This window comes from Pseudophryne corroboree, chromosome 2 (assembly GCF_028390025.1).
Source record: "Pseudophryne corroboree isolate aPseCor3 chromosome 2, aPseCor3.hap2, whole genome shotgun sequence".
Classification (NCBI taxonomy): Eukaryota; Metazoa; Chordata; class Amphibia; order Anura; family Myobatrachidae; genus Pseudophryne; species Pseudophryne corroboree.
The window spans coordinates 569,070,892-569,089,473 of NC_086445.1; the positions used below are offsets into that span (position 1 = coordinate 569,070,892).

The following is an 18,582-nucleotide window of genomic DNA, read 5'->3' on the forward strand; positions in this document are numbered from 1 at the left end:
CAAGAAAGCATTGTTGTTGCCATTTAGCCATTAGGGGATTGGTGTCTGACAACTAAATATATGCACGTAGGGCACATGGTGGCACAGTGGTTAGTACTGCTGTATCAGGGCTGGGGTAATGAGCTGGTACTTGACCAAGGCCCGGTTTACAATTTCCTCCGGCCATATAAAAACATACTGGTAGATTAACTGGTTGCCAACCACAATCTACGCTTGTGTATGTGTGTTAGAGAATTTAGACTGTAAACGCCATTGGGGCGAGAAATGTCAAGTGGAGTGGCAAAAATTATCTGTACAGGCCTGTGTAATTACGGTCGCTTCACAAATAATAATAATAGAAGGTCCCTTCAATGTATGTTTAAGTAATCATTCACTAAATCTAACTTCTTTTGCCGTTCTGCATTTGTATTCTGACAATTTTGCCTTCAATGCCCTGGGGTATTATATACCATTGCATCACATACAGTATAACTGTGTTACAGGAAAAGAAACACTACCTGATTTAATAAACCCTGTCTGAAAAACTAGAAAGATCAAGTAAAGAGTTCATTAAAAGTGAAGTATAAATAAGCAAATAAATGAAAGTCATTTAAAAGGTTGGAAATAACCTTAAAAATAAGCAAATAGGTATAGCAAGTCAGAGTGTACATTCAAGCCTGCTATAGCAACACTCACTGGAGACCAAATACTTTTACCATGTGTGGGACTTGACCTCTAGAGAATTCATTCTACGGAATTTGATGTCGACGAAGCTGTATCTGTATGCTACATACCTAGGATAACTACTGTTTCATTCATATAAACATGAAAACAAAATGTAAGATAATTTTGGATTTAATGCAGCATAAAGAGGATCCTGGACTTACAAGCAGTATTTTCACTGTTAAAGTTAAAGTCCAGAACTGCCTTTGTTTCTCCCTTTTCCTCTACACTGATGCCAGAATAGAATCATGGCTCTTACACCAGGAAATTATATGGATGAATGCTGTCATTTTAAAACACATGAATCCTTTGTGCACTAGATCAAGAATCAGGTAGGTGCTTGGGGAGGGATTTTTCAGGTTTTTAATGAAGAACTAGAACGTTTATTGTAGTTTGTTCTTTTTGTTTGGGATAAACAGTTCGGAAATCACTTGCCCTTACTTAAGGTAAACTCTTTTCTTCCCTTTCCACCAAATCCTCTGACACTCTGGATCATCGTCAACTGTTCTTCGATAGTATGAATGATGTCCACTTCATCTGGTATATGGACATATCGAACATTGCGTCCAGTAATAAATAAATCATCCAGTTTAGCCTCCTCCCCGCGTCGATCTCTATATGTGACCTTTGCCAGACGTATATTCATGAAAGCATCTACATTGACAATAGCACCTGTGGCAGAGCTTTCGTTCCGCAGGTCGATGGTTGTGACATGACCGGTTAGCCCCTGCAAAAGGATGACTAGGCTGTTTTCAGCAATTGTTCTTTCCTTCACCGAATGGCTTACTTCCATGATGGCACCTGCAAACCCATATATTAAGAGGTTATTCACAGTAAATTTCGTGTGTTAAAAGGAAACCATGTAGAGGAAAATAGTTAACACAGGACAGGAGTTATCCCAAAGATAAGATCAGGGGACTAACAGATGTGCTCTATACGAGTTTATAAAATTATGTTTATTTCGCCTTACGCCAATGGCTTCCAATCTCTGTTCGTTAAGGCACCCTCACTGTCCAGATTCTAAGGATATCCATGCTTGATCACAGGTGACTTAATTAGTACCTCATTAATTTTGATTAAACCATCTGTGCTCAAGTATGGGGATCCCTAAAAAATAAATAAAAAATAAAATAAAAAAATGTTGTTAGCAAAAATAAATAAAATCTTTCCTAAGGTTGCTTAAACTTAATACTGATAAAGCTTATTAGGCAAAGGGGGGTATTCAGTTAGCTACATTAATTTCAGAGGTATTGAATTCACCCCCCTGTGTATTCAATTGCGGGGTCGTTTTCACCCATTTTTAAAGACATTTTCGCCAATGGTTTGTCACTTTTTTTTTTTTTTGCGAAAAGACATTGGCAAAATAGGCCTCAAAATTGCAAAAACAGTCTGCGTTTTCGCTGGTGCAGGGGCAAAAACACATGGATCTGTTAAGAGTTTTTCGCTCCTACCGAATTTTTCGCCTAGGCATAAAAAAAAAAAAAATATAAGATTTTAAACCTACCGGTAAATCTTTTTCTCCTAGTCCGTAGAGGATGCTGGGGACTCCATAAGGACCATGGGGTATAGACGGGCTCCGCAGGAGATATGGGCACTATAAAGAACTTTAGAATGGGTGTACACTGGCTCCTCCCTCTATGCCCCTCCTCCAGACCTCATTTAGAGAAACTGTGCCCAGAGGAGATGGACAATACGAGGAAAGGATTTTGTTAATCTAAGGGCAAGATTCATACCAGCCCACACCATCCACACTGTATAACCTGGAATATACGCAACCAGTTAACAGTATGAACAAAAAACAGTATCAGCTAAAGACTGATCTCAACTGTAACATAACCCTTATGGAAGCAACAACTATATACAAGCCTTGCAGATTTTGTCCACACTGGGACGGGCGCCCAGCATACTCTACGGACTAGGAGAAAAAGATTTACCGGTAGGTTTAAAATCTTATTTTCGCTTACGTCCTAGAGGATGCTGGGGACTCCGTAAGGACCATGGGGTTTATACCAAAGCTCCAGACCGGGCGGGAGAGTGCGGACGACTCTGCAGCACCGACTGAGCAAACGCAAGGTCCTCATCAGCCAGGGTATCAAACTTATAGAACTTTGCAAAAGTGTTTGAACCTGACCAGGTAGCTGCTCGGCAAAGCTGTAAAGCCGAGACGCCTCGGGCAGCCACCCAAGAAGAGGCCACCTTCCTAGTGGAATGGGCCTTTACTGAATTTGTTAACGGCAAACCCGCCGTAGAATGAGCCTGCTGAATCGTGTTACAGATCCAGCAAGCAATAGTCTGCTTCGAAGCAGGAGCGCCAACTTTGTTGGCTGCCTACAGGACAAACAGTGCTTCTGTTTTCCTAACCCGAGCCGTCCTGGCTACATAGATTTTTAAGGCCCTGACTACATCCAGGGATTTGGAATCCTCCAAGTCACCTGTAGCCACAGGCACCACAATAGGTTGGTTCATATGAAATGAAGAAACCACCTTAGGCAAAAATCGAGGACGAGTCCTCAACTCTGCTCTATCCACATGGAAGGTCAAATAGGGGCTCTTGTGAGACAAGGCCGCCAATTCGGACACCCGCCTTGCAGATGCCAAGGCCAACAACATGACCACCTTCCAAGTGAGAAATTTCAATTCAACTGTGAAGAGGTTCAAACCAGTGAGACTTCAGGAACCGCAACACCACGTTAAGGTCCCAAGGTGCCACTGGGGGCACAAAAGGAGGCTGGATGTGCAGCACTCCCTTTACAAAAGTCTGGACTTCTGGGAGAGAAGCCAATTCCTTCTGAAAGAAAATAGACAGGGCCGAAATCTGTACCTTAATGGAGCCTAATTTTAGGCCCATATCCACTCCTGTCTGTAGAAAGTGGAGAAAACGGCCCAAATGGAAATCTTCCGTAGGAGCATTCTTGGCTTCACACCAAGAAACATATTTCCTCCAGATACGGTGATAATGTTTTGCCGTCACCTCCTTCCTAGCCTTTATCAGAGTAGGGATGACTTCCTCCAGAATACCTTTCCCAGCTAGGATTCGGTGTTCAACCGCCATGCCGTCAAACGTAACCGCGGTAAGTCTTGGAACACGCAGGGCCCCTGTTGTAACAGGTCCTCCCTGAGAGGAAGAGGCCATGGATCTTCTGTGAGCATCTCCTGAAGATCTGAATACCAGGCCCTTCGAGGCCAATCTGGAACAATGAGGATTGTTTTCACTCTTTTTTGTCTTACGATTCTCAATATTTTTGAGATGAGAGGAAGAGGGGGGAACACATAGACCGACTGAAACACCCAAGGTGTCACCAGGGCGTCTACCGCTACTGCCTGAGGGTCCCTTGACCTGGCACAAAACCTCTGAAGCTTCTTGTTGAGGCGTGACGCGATCATGTCTACGTGAGGAATTCCCCAAAGACTTGTTATCTCTGTAAAAACATTTTGATGAAGTCCCCACTCTCCTGTATGGAGATAGTGTCTGCTGAGGAAGTCTGCTTCCCAGTTGTCCACTCCCGGAATGAAGACCACTGACAGAGCGCTTACGTGATTTTCCGCCCAGGAAAGAATCCTGGTGGCTTCCGCCATTGCCACTCTACTCCTTGTCCCGCCTTGGCGGTTTACATGAGCCACGGCTGTGACATTGTCTGATTGAACCGGTAGGTCGCGAAGAAGACTCTCCACTTGTCGTATGCCGTTGTATATGGCCCTCAATTCCAGTACGTTGATGTGTAGACAAGCCTCCTGGCTTGACCATAGCCCCTGAAAATTTCTTCCTTGTGTGACTGCTCCCCATTCTCGGAGGCTCGCGTCCGTGGTCACCAGAACCCAGTCTTGAATGCCGAACCTGCGACCTTTTAGAAGGTGAGCAATTTGCAGCCACCACAGGAGAGACACCCTGGCCCGGGGGGACAGGCTTATCTTCTGATGTATTAGTAGATGGGACCCTGACCACTTGTCCCACTGAAACGTCCTTGCATGAAACCTGCCAAAGGGGATGGCCTCGTAGGCTGCCACCATTTTCCCCAGAACTCGAGTGCATTGATGAACAGATACTCTTTTTGGTTTTAGCAGGTCTCGGGACCATGTTCTGGAGGTGCTGGGCTTTATCCATCGGGAGAAAAACCCTCTTCTGTTCCGTGTCCAGAATCATGCCTAGGAATGATAGTCGAGTCGTTGGAATCAATTGTGACTTTGGCAGATTGAGAATCCAACCATGTTGTTGTAGCACTCTCAGGGAGAGCGACACGCTCTTCTGCAATTGATCTCTCGATCTCGCTTTTGTCAGGAGATCGTCTAAGTATGGGATAATTGTGACTCCCTGCCTGCGCAGGAGCACCATCATCTCCGCCATCACCTTGGTGAAAATCCTCGGGGCCGTGGAAAGCCCAAACGGCAACGTCTGAAACTGGTAATGACAGTCCCGTTCAGCGAATCTCGGGTACGCCTGATGAGGAGGATATATCGGGACATGAAGGTATGCATCCTTTATGTCGGGTGACACCATAAAATCCCCCCCCTTCCAGACTGGAGATCACAGCCCGGAGCGATTGCATCTTGAATTTGAACTTTTTCAAGTACAGGTTTAGGGATTTTAGATTTAAAATGGGTCTGACCGAACCATCCGGCTTCGGGATCACGAACAGGGTCGAATAGTACCCTTTCCCCTGTTGGACTAGGGGAACCTTGACAATCACTTGCTGTTGACACAGCTTTTGAATTGCAGCTAACACTTCCCTCTCTGGGGAAGAAGCTTGCAAGGCCGACTTGAAAAATCGGCGAGGGGGCACCTCTTCGAATTCCAGTTTGTAGCCTATTTGGGATACAATATCCATCGCCCAAGGATCCACGTCTAACAGAACCCAGACCTGGCTGAAGAGTCGAAGACGTGCCCCCACCGGTGCGGACTCCCCCAGTGGAGCCCCAGCATCATGCGGTGGATTTAGTAGAAGCCGGGGAGGACTTCTGCTCCTGGGAACTAGCTGGAGCAGGTGCTCTCTTTCCTCTACCCTTACCTCTGGCGAGGAAAGATGAGCCCCGACCTCTTCTGGACTTATGCGACCGAAAGGACTGCATCTGATATTGTGGAGTTTTCTTTTGTTGTGGGGGAACAAAAGGCAAAAAGGTAGCTTTACCCGCGGTAGCTGTGGCAACCAGGTCCGCGAGACCTTCCCCAAATAAAACTTCACCTTTGTATGGCAAAACCTCCATGTGTTTCTTTGAGGCGGCATCACCCGTCCATTGGCGGGTCCACAGAGCTCGCCTAGCAGAAATCGCCATGGCGTTGGCTCTCGAACCCAGCAGCCCAACGTCTCTTTGAGCGTCCCTCATATATAAGACTGCGGCTTTAATGTGGCCTAAGGTCAATAAAATGGTATCCCTGTCTAGGGTATCAAGGTCAGCTGACAAGGTATCTGTCCAAGCTGCAACTGCACTACACACCCATGCCGATGCTATTGCCGGTCTGAGCAAAGCACCTGTATGCGCATAAATAGACTTTAAAGTAGTTTCCTGTCTGCGATCAGCAGGATCCTTGAGGGCTGCCGTGTCCGGAGACGGTAGCGCCACCTTCTTGGACAGGCGTGTTAAAGCCTTGTCCACCCTAGGTGAGGATTCCCAACGTACCGTCCTGTGCAGGGAAAGGATAAGAATCCTTTTGGGAATCTGCAGTTTTTTATCAGGAGTTTCCCAAGCTTTTTCAAATAACTCGTTAAGCTCATGTGATGGGGGAAAGGTTACCTCAGGTTTCTTTTCCTTATACATGCGCACCCTCGTGTCAGGGACCGAGGAGTCATCTGTGATATGCAAAACATCTTTTATTGCAATAATCATATAATGAATACTTTTGGCCACCCTTGGGTGTAACCTCGCATCATCGTAGTCGACACTGGAGTCAGAATCCGTGTCGGTATCAGTGTCCGCTATTTGGGATAGGGGACGTTTTTGAGACCCAGAAGGGCCCGGTGACCCAGTCGAAGCGGTGGATTGACTCCCAGCTTTTTCTCTGGACTCTGCTTTGTCCAATCTCTTATGTAATAAGGTCACATTTGCATTTAAAACATTCCACATGTCCATCCAATCATGAGTCGGCGTTGCCGACGGAGACACCACAATCATCTGCTCCACCTCCTCCTTAGCTGAGCCTTCCGCATCAGACATGCCGACACACTCGTACAGACACCCCCACACACACAGGGATATAGTTATAAGGAGACAGTTCCCCAATAAGGCCCTTTGGAGAGACAGAGAGAGAGTATGCCAGCACAAACCCAGCGCCAACTGACACTGGAAAATAATCTCCCAGAAAATAGCGCTTTTATCTTAATCACTGTGTTAATACACTCACTGCGCCTTCCAAGTGCCCCCCCTCCTCTTTTCAGCCCTGTGTCACAGTGTTCAGCAGGGGAGAGACCGGGGAGTCAGCTTCTCTGCAGATCTCTGTGGAGAAAATGGCGCTGGTTAGTGCTGAGGGACCAAGCTCCGCCCCCTCCAGCGGCAGGCTTCAGTCCCGCTCAAAATATCACAAAACTGGCTGGGGATTTATAGAATTACTGCCTCCGCAGTGTCTAACCTTATAATGCCAGAATTAGAGGTTTTTATTGCTGCCCAGTGCGCCCTGCACCCATTAGTGCCCGCTAGTGTGAGTAGTGTGTGGCAGCAATGGCGCGCAGCAGTAAGTCTTCTGCCGCCTTGAAGTCTTCTTTTCTTCTTATACTCACCCGGCTTCTATCTTCCAGCTCTGCGAGGAGGATGGCGGCGCGGCTCTGGGACGAACAGTGAGGGGAGACCTGCGTTCCGACTCCCTCTGGAGCTAATGGTGTCCAGTAGCCTAAGAAGCACAGCCTATCACTTAAGTAGGTCTGCTTCTCTCTCCTCAGTCCCACAATGCAGGGAGCCTGTTGCCAGCAGTGCTCCCTGAAAATAAAAAACCTAACAAAATTCTTTATCAGAGAAACTCAGGAGAGCTCCCCTGTAATGCACCCAATCTCCTCTGGGCACAGGATCTAACGGAGGTCTGGAGGAGGGGCATAGAGGGAGGAGCCCGTGTACACCCATTCTAAAGTTCTTTATAGTGCCCATATCTCCTGCGGAACTCGTATGTACCCCATGGTCCTTACGGAGTCCCCAGCATCCCCTAGGACGTAAGAGAAAAAAAAAAAAAAAAAACGGCCCTGCTATTGAATATGGCAAATCTCCATTCGCCCTAAAGATAGCGAAAAGCACAGGTTTTCTCGTCCTAATTGACTACCCCCCAAAGAATGGATTGGTTTCCCAAAAAATAAGATTTTACTCACCGGTAAATCTATTTCTCGTAGTCCGTAGTGGATGCTGGGGACTCCATAAGGACCATGGGGAATAGACGGCTCCGCAGGAGACTGGGCACATCTAAAGAAAGCTTTAGGACTATCTGGTGTGCACTGGCTCCTCCCCCTATGACCCTCCTCCAAGCCTCAGTTAGGACACTGTGCCCGGAAGAGCTGACACAATAAGGAAGGATTTTGAATCCCGGGTAAGACTCATACGAGCCACACCAATCACACCATATAACTCGTGATAGGAACCCCGGTTAACAGTATGATAACAATGGAACCTCTGAATAGATGGTTCGCAATAACAACCCGATTTGTGTAACAATAACTATTTACAAGTATTGCAGACAATCCGCACTAGGGATGGGCGCCCAGCATCCACTACGGACTACGAGAAATAGATTTACCGGTGAGTAAAATCTTATTTTCTCTGACGTCCTAGTGGATGCTGGGGACTCCGTAAGGACCATGGGGATTATACCAAAGCTCCCAAACGGGCGGGAGAGTGCGGATGACTCTGCAGCACCGAATGAGAGAACTCAAGGTCCTTCTCAGCCAGGGTATCAAATTTGTAGAATTTTGCAACGTGTTTGCCCCTGACCAAGTAGCAGCTCGGCCAAGTTGTAAAGCCGAGACCCCTCGGGCAGCCGCCCAAGATGAGCCCCCTTCCATGTGGAATGGGCTTTTACAGATTTAGGCTGCGGTAGTCCCACCGCAGAATGCGCAAGCTAAATAGTGCTACAAATCCAGCGCGCTATAGTCTGCTTAGAAGCAGGAGCACCCAGCATGTTGGGTGCATCTAGGATAAACAGCGAGTCAGTTTTCCCCGACTCCAGCCGTCCTGGAAATATAATTTTTCAGGGCCCTGACTACGTCCAGTAACTTGGAATCCTCCAAGTCCCTAGTAGCCGCAGGCACCACACTAGGTTGGTACAAGTGAAAACCTGATACCACCTTCGGGAGAAAGTGAGGACGAGTCCTCAACTCTGCCCTATCCATATGGAAAGTCAGGTAAGGGCTTTTTTATGACAAAGCCGCCAAGTCTGACACATACCTGGCCGAAGCCAGAGCCAACACGTGTTTCATGTGAGATATTTCAAATCCACGGTTTTAAGTGGCTCAAATCAATGTGATTCCAGGAACTTCAAAACCACATTGAGATCCCAAGGTGCCACTGGGGCACAAAAAAGGGGCTGAATATGCAGCACTCCCTTACAACGTCTGCACTTCAGGCTGACATCCTTCCTGGCTTTGATCAGGATAAGAATGACTTCCTCCGGAATGCCTTTTCACTCAGGATCCGGTGTTCAACCGCCATGCCGTCAATGCAGCCGCGGTAAGTCTTTGAACAGACAGGGCCCCTGCTGCAGCAGATCCTGTCTGAGTGGCAGAGGCCATGGGTCCTCTGAGATCAACTCCTGAAGTTCCAGGTACCAAGCTCTTCTTGGCCAATCCGGAACAATGAGTATAGTTCTTACTCCTCTTTTCCTTATTATCCTCAGTACCTTGGGTATGAGAGGGAGAGGAGGGAACACATAAACCGACTGGTACGCCCGCGGTGTCACTAGAGCGTCCACAGCGATCGCCTGAGGTTCCCTTGACCTGGCGCAATATCTTTTTTATTGAGGCGGGACGCCATCATGTCCACCTGTGGTCTTTCCCAACGGTTTACCAGCATTTGGAAGACTTCTGGATGAAGTCCCTATTCTCCCGGGTGGAGTCTGCTTCCCAGTTGTCCACTCCCGGAATGAACACTGCTGCCAGTGCTACCACATGATTTTCCGCCCAACGTGGAATCCTTGTGGCTTCTGCCATTGCCCTCCTGCTTCTTGTGCCGCCCTGCCTGTTTACATGGGCGAGCGCCGTGATGTTGTCTGATTGGATCAGTACGGCTGGTTTTGAAGCAGGGGCCTTGTTTGGCTTACGGCCTTGTAAAGGGCTCTTAGCTCCAGAAAATTTATGTGAAGTGAAATCTCCTGTTTGGACCACAGTCCTTGGAATTTTACTCCCTGTGTGACTGCACCCCAGCCCCGAAGGCTGGCATCCGTGTTTACCAGGACCCAGTCCTGTATTCCGAATCTGCGGCCCTCTAGTAGATGAGCCCTCTGCAGCCACCACCGCAGCGACACCCTGGTTCTTGCCGACCGGGTTATCCGCTGCTGTATCTGGAGATGGGACCCGGACCATTTGTCCAACAGGTCCCACTGGAAAATCCTTGCGTGGAACTTTCCGAATGGAATTTCTTCGTACGAAGCTACCATTTTTCCCAGGACTCGGGTGCATTGATGTACCGACACCTGTCCCGGTCTTAGGAGGTTTCTGACTAGAGATGACAACTCCTCGGCTTTTTCCATTGGAAGAAACACTTTTTTCTGGTCCGTTTCCAGAATCATTCCCAGGAACAGAAGACGTGTCGTCGGGACCAGCTGTGACTTTGGAATTGAGAATCCAGTCCTGCTGTTGCAGCACTTCCCGAGAAAGTGCTACCCCCTTACCAACTGTTCCTTGGACCTCGCCTTTATCCGGAGATCGTCCAAGTACGGGATAATTAAAACTCCCTTCTTGCGAAGGAGTATCATCATTTCGGTCATTACCCATGGTAAAGACCCTCGGTGCCGTGGATAATCCAAACGGCAGCGTCTGGAACTGATAGTGACAGTCCGGTACCACAATCTTGAGGTACTCCTGGTGAGGAGGGTAAATGGGGACATGCAGGTAAGTATCCTTGATGTCCAGAGAGACCCTGTAATCCCCCTCGTCCAGGATCGCAATAATCGCCCTGAGCGATTCCATCTTGAACTTGAATCTTTTGTTATATGTGTTCAAGGATTTTAAATTTAAGATGGGTCTCACCGAACCGTCCGGTTTCGGTACCACAAACATTGTGGAAAGGTAACCCTTTTCCTGTTGAAGGAGGGGTACCTTGATAATCACTTGCTGTGAATACAGTTTTTTGGATAGCCACCAACACTGCCTCCCTGGCAGAGGGAGTTGCCGGTAAGGCAGATTTTAGGAAACGGCGGGGGGGGGAGACGTCTCGAATTCCAGCCTGTACCTCTGAGATACTGTCTGAAGAACCCAGGGATCCACCTGTGAGAGAGCCCACTGTGCGCTGAAAATATCTGAGACGGGCCCCCACCGTACCCGGGTCCGCCTGAGCAGCCCCAGCGTCATGCTGTGGACTTACCGGACGCAGGGGAGGACTTCTGCTCCCGGGAACTAGCTGTGTGCTGCAGCTTTTTCCCTCTACCTTTTACTCTTGGCAGAAAAGATGAGCCTCTAGCCCTCTACATTTCTGGGGCCGAAGGGACTGTACCTGATAATACAGTGCTTACTTTTGCTGTGGGGTAGCTTGTGGCAAAAGTTTTGATTTCCCAGCCGTAGCTGTGGAAACGAGGTCTGAAAGACCATCCCCAAACAGTTCCACCCCCTTCTAGGGCAAACTTCCATGTGCCGTTTTGAATCGGCATCGCCCGACCATTGCCGAGTCCATAACCCCCGTCTGGCGGCAATGGTTTTACATAGCGCTTATTAGTGATGCCAGTCGGCAAATATCCCTCTGTGCATCACGCATGTATAAGACAGCGTCTTTTATATGCTCTATTTTCAGCAAAATATTGTCCCTATCTATAGTATAAATATTATCCGACAGGGAATCTGACCACGCAGCTGCCGCACTGCACATCCATGCCGAGGCAATAGCAGGTCTCAATATAATGCCCGTGTGTGTGTATATAGCTTTAAGGGTAGTTTTCTGCTTTCTATCAGCAGGTCCTTCAGGGCGGCTGTATCCGTGACGGTAGTGCCACCTTTTTTAATAAGCGTGTAACCGCTTTATCTACCCTAGGGGTTATTTCCCAACGTGACCTATCCTCTGGCGGAAAAGGGTACGCTGCTTAGAAATTATCAATTTCTTATCGGGGGTAGTCCACGCTTCCTCACACACCTCATATCAATTCCTCAGATGCAGGAAAACTACTGGTAGTTTTCTGTCACCAAACATAATACCCTTTTTTGTGGTATCTGGGGTAATATCAGAAATGTGTAATACATTTTTAATTGCCTCAATCATGTAACGGGTGGCCCTATTGGAAGGTACACTAGTCTCATCGTCGTCGACACTGGAGTCGGTATCCGTGTCAACATCTGTGTCTGCCATCTGAGGTAGTGGGCGTTTTAGAGCCCCTGATGACATGTGAGACGCTTGGACAGGCACAAGCTGAGCAGCCGGCTGTCCTATGTCGTCAAACCTTTTATGTAAGGAGTTGACACTGTCACGTAATTCCTTCCATAAGTCCATCCACACCGGTGTCGACCCCGCAGGGGGTGACATCCCATTCACAGGCATTTGCTCCGCCTCCACATCATTATCCTCATCATACATGTCGACACAGCAGTACCGACACACAGCACACACACAGGGAATGCTCTGACAGAGGACAGGACCCCACAAAGCCCTTTGGGGAGACAGAGGGAGAGTATGCCAGCACACACCAGAGCGCTATATATCACAGGGATATCACCTATAGAGAGTGTTTTCCCTTATAGCTGCATTATATATATTGCGCCTAATTTGTGCCCCCCCTCTCTTTTTAACCCTTTTCTGTAGTGCAGGACTGCAGGGGAGAGTCAGGGAGCGATCCCTCCAGCAGAGCTGTGAGGGAAAATGGCGCCAGTGTGCTGAGGGAGATGGCTCCGCCCCTTTTTCGGCGGGCTTTCTCCCGCTATTGTAAAAGTTCTGGCAGGGGTTAATAAACACCTATATAGCCCCTGGGGCTATATATGGTGTCAGTTCGCCAGCCAGGGTGTTAATATTGCTGCTCAGGGCGCCCCCCCCCCAGCGCCCTGCACCCATCAGTGACCGCAGTGTGTGGTGTGCATGAGGAGCAATGGCGCACAGCTGCAGTGCTGTGCGCTACCTTGGAGAAGACAGAAGTCTTCAGCCGCCGATTTTCCGGACCACCTTCTTGCTTCTGGCTCTGTAAGGGGGACGGCGGCGCGGCTCCGGGAACGGACGACGAGGTCGGGTCCCGTGTTCGATCCCTCTGGAGCTAGCACCACCACTTAGGTAGGTTCGCTTCTTCTCCCCTTAGTCCCTCGGTGCAGTGAGCCTGTTGCCAGCAGGTCTCACTAAAAATAAAAAACCTAACATATACTTTCTTCCTAGGAGCTCAGGAGAGCCCCTAGTGTGCATCCAGCTCAGCCGGGCACAAAAATCTAACTGAGGCTTGGAGGAGGGTCATAGGGGGAGGAGCCAGTGCACACCAGATAGTCCTAAAGCTTTCTTTAGATGTGCCCAGTCTCCTGCGGAGCCGTCCATTCCCCATGGTCCTTACGGAGTCCACAGCATCCACTAGGACGTCAGAGAAATAAAGTGTATGTTTGGGTACTACTCAAATCTGTTGTATGGAATGGAGTCAAGTGACTATATGTACGCATTTCATATTCTATATACAATATAGTCCTTTTATTTTCTGCATGCCATTGTTTAGGGAAAATAATATTAATATACTGAGGTTTAAAAAATAAAAATCTGTAAAGCGCCTTGAGACCTTGAGAAAGAGCGCTATATTTCTCCAACAGGTCTCAAGGCGCTATATAAATGAAATTATTATTACTGACAAATCATCTATATACTTTAGTACTGCACTACAGATTTTAGTTTATTACATATTTATTTTTTCCCAGTCAATATCTGATCTTAATTTATGCTGAGACAGTGTATAAGAGGTTTGTTTGATGAATTGGATGTTAGCATTGTCCTACTGGATGTTCTGCATGTCCAACAGAACGATTCCATGAAAACCGCAGTATTGTTACACGAATCATGTAATGATATACTGTTGTCATACAATAATACGATGGTTACACTGCATAGCCACTGGGTCCCACTGTCGTTTAGGGGTAGCCTACGAAACCCTCAGTAAGTTTACACATCTTTATATCAGACCTCTATTTTCAGGTACTCATTCAAATAATAAGAATTTACTTACCGATAATTCTATTTCTCGTAGTCTGTAGTGGATGCTGGGAACTCCGTAAGGACCATGGGGATTAGCGGCTCCGCAGGAGACTGGGCACAAAAGTAAAGCTTTAGGACTACCTGGTGTGCACTGGCTCCTCCCCCTATGACCCTCCTCCAAGCCTCAGTTAAGATACTGTGCCCGGACGAGCGTACACAATAAGGAAGGATTTATGAATCCCGGGTAAGACTCAAACCAGCCACACCAATCACACCGTACAACTTGTGATCTGAACCCAGTTAACAGTATGATAACAGAGGAGCCTCTGGATAGATGGCTCACAACAACAATAACCCGATTTAGGTAACAATAACTATGTACAAGTATTGCAGACAATCCGCACTTGGGATGGGCGCCCAGCATCCACTACGGACTACGAGAAAATAAGAATTTACTCACCGGTAATTCTATTTCTCGTAGTCCGTAGTGGATGCTGGGAACTCCGTAAGGACCATGGGGAATAGCGGGCTCCGAAGGAGGCTGGGCACTCTAGAAAGATTTAGGACTACCTGGTGTGCACTGGCTCCTCCCACTATGACCCTCCTCCAAGCCTCAGTTAGGACACCGTGCCCGGACGAGCAGACATAATAAGGAAGGATTTAGAATCCCGGGTAAGACTCTCACCAGCCACACCAATCACACCGTACAACTCGTGATACTATATCCAGTTTGACAGTATGAAAAACAACTGAGCCTCTCAACAGATGGCTCAACAATAACCCGATTTAGTTAACAATAACTATTTACAAGTATTGCAGACAATCCGCACTTGGGATGGGCGCCCAGCATCCACTACGGACTACGAGAAATAGAATTACCGATGAGTAAATTCTTATTTTCTCTAACGTCCTAGTGGATGCTGGGAACTCCGTAAGGACCATGGGGATTATACCAAAGCTCCCAAACGGGCGGGAGAGTGCGGATGACTCTGTAGCACCGAATGAGAGAACTCCAGGTCCTCCTCAGCCAGGGTATCAAATTTGTAGAATTTTGCAAATGTGTTTGCCCCTGACCAAGTAGCTGCTCGGCAAAGTTGTAAAGCCGAGACGCCTCGGGCAGCCGCCCAAGATGAGCCCACCTTCCTTGTGGAATGGGCATTTACAGATTTTGGCTGTGGCATGCCTGCCACAGAATGTGCAAGCTGAATTGTACTACAAATCCAGCGAGCAATAGACTGCTTAGAAGCAGGAGCACCCAGCTTGTTGGGTGCATACAGGATAAACAGCGAGTCAGATTTTCTGACTCCAGCCGTCATGGAAACATATATTTTCAGGGCCCTGACAACGTCTAGCAACTTGGAGTCCTCCAAATCCTTAGTAGCCGCAGGCACCACAATAGGCTGGTTCAGGTGAAACGCTGACACCACCTTAGGGAGAAACTGGGGACGAGTCCTCAATTCTGCCCTATCCATATGGAAAATCAGATAAGGGCTTTTACATGATAAAGCCGCCAATTCTGACACTCGCCTGGCTGAAGCCAAGGCCAATAACATGACCACTTTCCACGTGAGATATTTCAGATCCACGGTTTTTAGTGGCTCAAACCAATGTGATTTTAAGAAACTCAACATCACGTTGAGATCCCAAGGTGCCACAGGAGGTACAAATGGGGGCTGAATATGCAGCACTCCTTTCACAAATGTCTGAACTTCAGGTACTGAAGCTAGTTCTTTTTGAAAGAAAAATCGACAGAGCCGAGATCTGTACTTTAATGGAGCCTAGTTTTAGGCCCATATTCACTCCTGCTTGCAGGAAATGCAGAAATCGACCTAGTTGAAATTCCTCTGTTGGGGCCTTTTTGGCCTCGCACCATGCAACATATTTCCGCCATATGCGGTGATAATGCTTTGCCGTAACATCTTTCCTGGCCTTAATAAGCGTAGGAATGACTTCTTCCGGAATACCCTTTTCCTTTAGGATCCGGTGTTCAACCGCCATGCCGTCAAACGCAGCCGCGGTAAGTCTTGGAACAGACAGGGCCCCTGTTGTAGCAGGTCCTGTCTGAGCGGTAGAGGCCACGAGTCCTCTGTGAGCATCTCTTGAAGTTCCGGGTACCACGCTCGTCTTGGCCAATCCGGAACCACGAGAATGGTGTTTACTCCTCGCTTTCTTATTATTCTCAATACCTTTGGTATGAGAGGCAGAGGAGGGAACACATAAACCGACTGGTACACCCACGGTGTCACTAGAGCGTCCACAGCTATCGCCTGAGGGTCCCTTGACCTGGCGCAATATCTTTTTAACTTTTTGTTGAGGCGGGACGCCATCATGTCCACCTGTGGTTTTTCCCAACGGTTTACCAGCATCTGGAAGACTTCTGGATGAAGTCCCCACTCTCCCGGGTGGAGGTCGTGTCTGCCGAGGAAGTCTGCTTCCCAGTTGTCCACTCCCGGAATGAACACTGCTGACAGTGCTAGTACATGATTCTCCGCCCATCTGAGAATTCTTGTGGCTTCCGCCATCGCCATCCTGCTTCTTGTGCCGCCCTGTCGATTTACATGGGCGACTGCCGTGATGTTGTCTGACTGGATCAGCACCGGCTGGTGTAGGAGCAGGGATTTTGCTTGACTTACGGCATTGTAGATGGCCCTTAGTTCCAGAATATTTATGTGAAGGGAAGTCTCCTGACTCTACCATAGTCCTTGGAAGTTTCTTCCCTGTGTGACTGCCCCCCAGCCTCGAAGGCTGGCATCCGTGGTCACCAGGACCCAGTCCTGTATGCCGAACCTGCGGCCCTCTAGAAGATGGGCACTCTGCAGCCACCACAGTAGCGACACCCTGGTTCTTGGAGACAGGGTTATCAAGCGATGCATCTGAAGATGCGATCCGGACCACTGGTCCAACAGGTCCCACTGAAAGATTCTGGCATGGAACCTGCCGAAGGGAATTGCTTCGTAAGAAGCCACCATCTTTCCCAGGACCCGCGTGCAGCGATGCACTGATACCTGTTTTGGTTTCAGGAGGTCTCCGACTAGAGATGACAACTCCCTGGCTTTCTCCTCCGGGAGAAACTCTTTTTTCTGGACTGTATCCAGAATCATACCCAGGAACAGTAGTCGTGTCGTCGGAACCAGCTGTGACTTAGGGATATTCAGAATCCAGCCGTGCTGGTGCAGCACCTCCTGAGATAGTGCTACTCCCACCAACAACTGTTCCTTGGACCTCGCTTTTATTAGGAGATCGTCCAAGTACGGGATAATTAAAACTCCCTTTTTTCGAAGGAGTATCATCATTTCCGCCATCACCTTGGTAAACACCCTCGGTGCCGTGGACAGTCCAAACGGCAGCGTCTGGAATTGGTAATGGCAATCCTGTACCACAAATCTGAGGTACTCCTGGTGAGGATGGTAAATGGGGACATGCAAGTAAGCATCCTTGATGTCCAGGGATACCATGTAATCCCCCTCGTCCAGGCTCGCAATAACCGCCCTGAGCGATTCCATCTTGAACTTGAATTTTTTTATGTATGTGTTCAAGGATTTCAAATTTAAAATGGGTCTCACCGAACCGTCCGGTTTCGGTACCACAAATAGTGTGGAATAGTAACCCCGGCCTTGTTGAAGTAGGGGTACCTTGATTATCACCTGCTGGGAATACAGCTTGTGAATTGCCGCAAGCACCGCCTCCCTGTCTGAGGGAGCAATCAGCAAGGCAGATTTTAGGAACCGGTGGGGTGGAGACGCCTCGAATTCCAGTTTGTACCCCTGAGATACTATTTGAAGGATCCAGGGATCCACCTGTGAGCGAGCCCACTGATCGCTGAAATTCTTGAGGCGGCCCCCCACCGTACCTGGCTCCGCCTGTGGAGCCCCACCGTCATGCGGCGGACTTGGAAGAAGAAGCGGGGGAGGACTTTTGCTCCTGGGAACCTGCTGTTCGTTGCAGTCTTTTTCCCCTACCTCTGCCTCTGGACAGAAAGGACCCGCCTTTTCCACGCCTGTTTTTCTGGGTCCGAAAGGACTGAACCTGATAAAACGGCGCCTTCTTAGGCTGTGAGGGGACATGGGGTAAAAATGCTGACTTCCCAGACGTTGCTGTGGAAACTAGGTCCGAGAGACCATCCCCAAATAATTCCTCACCCTTATATGGTAACACTTCCATGTGCTTTTTTGAATCTGCATCTCCTGTCCACTGGAGAGTCCATAAGCCTCTCCTAGCAGAAATGGACAATGCACTTACTTTAGATGCCAATCGGCATCTCTCATATATAAGACTGAGTCTTTTATATGGTCTATGGTTAACAGGATCGTGTCTCTGTCTAATGTGTCAATATTTTCTGACAGTTTATCTGACCACGCAGCGGCAGCACTGCACATCCAAGCTGACGCAATAGCTGGCCTAAGTATAATGCCTGTGTGTGTATATACAGACTTCAGGATCGCCTCCTGCTTTCTATCAGCAGGTTCCTTGAGGGCGGCCGTATCCGGAGACGGTAGTGCCACCTTTTTAGACAAACGTGTGAGCGCTTTATCCACTCTAGGGGGTGTTTCCCAACGTGACCTATCCTCTGGCGGGAAAGGGAACGCCATTAGTACCTTCTTAGGAATTACCAATTTTTTA

The 18,582-nt window shown here is 48.3% G+C and overlaps 1 protein-coding gene across 2 annotated transcripts in view; it reads right to left on the bottom strand.

Moving 5' to 3' along the window:
* Window positions 1-818: 818 nt before the first annotated feature.
* Window positions 819-18,582, bottom strand: part of LSM10 (LSM10, U7 small nuclear RNA associated) — a 28,775-nt gene continuing 11,011 nt past the window's right edge. For both annotated transcript variants that reach the window (XM_063954381.1, XM_063954382.1), the window contains exon 2: window positions 819-1,503. In XM_063954381.1, coding sequence (XP_063810451.1) covers window positions 1,130-1,503 — 374 coding nt within the window. In that variant the 3' untranslated portion in view covers window positions 819-1,129. The remainder of the gene's footprint in view (window positions 1,504-18,582) is intronic.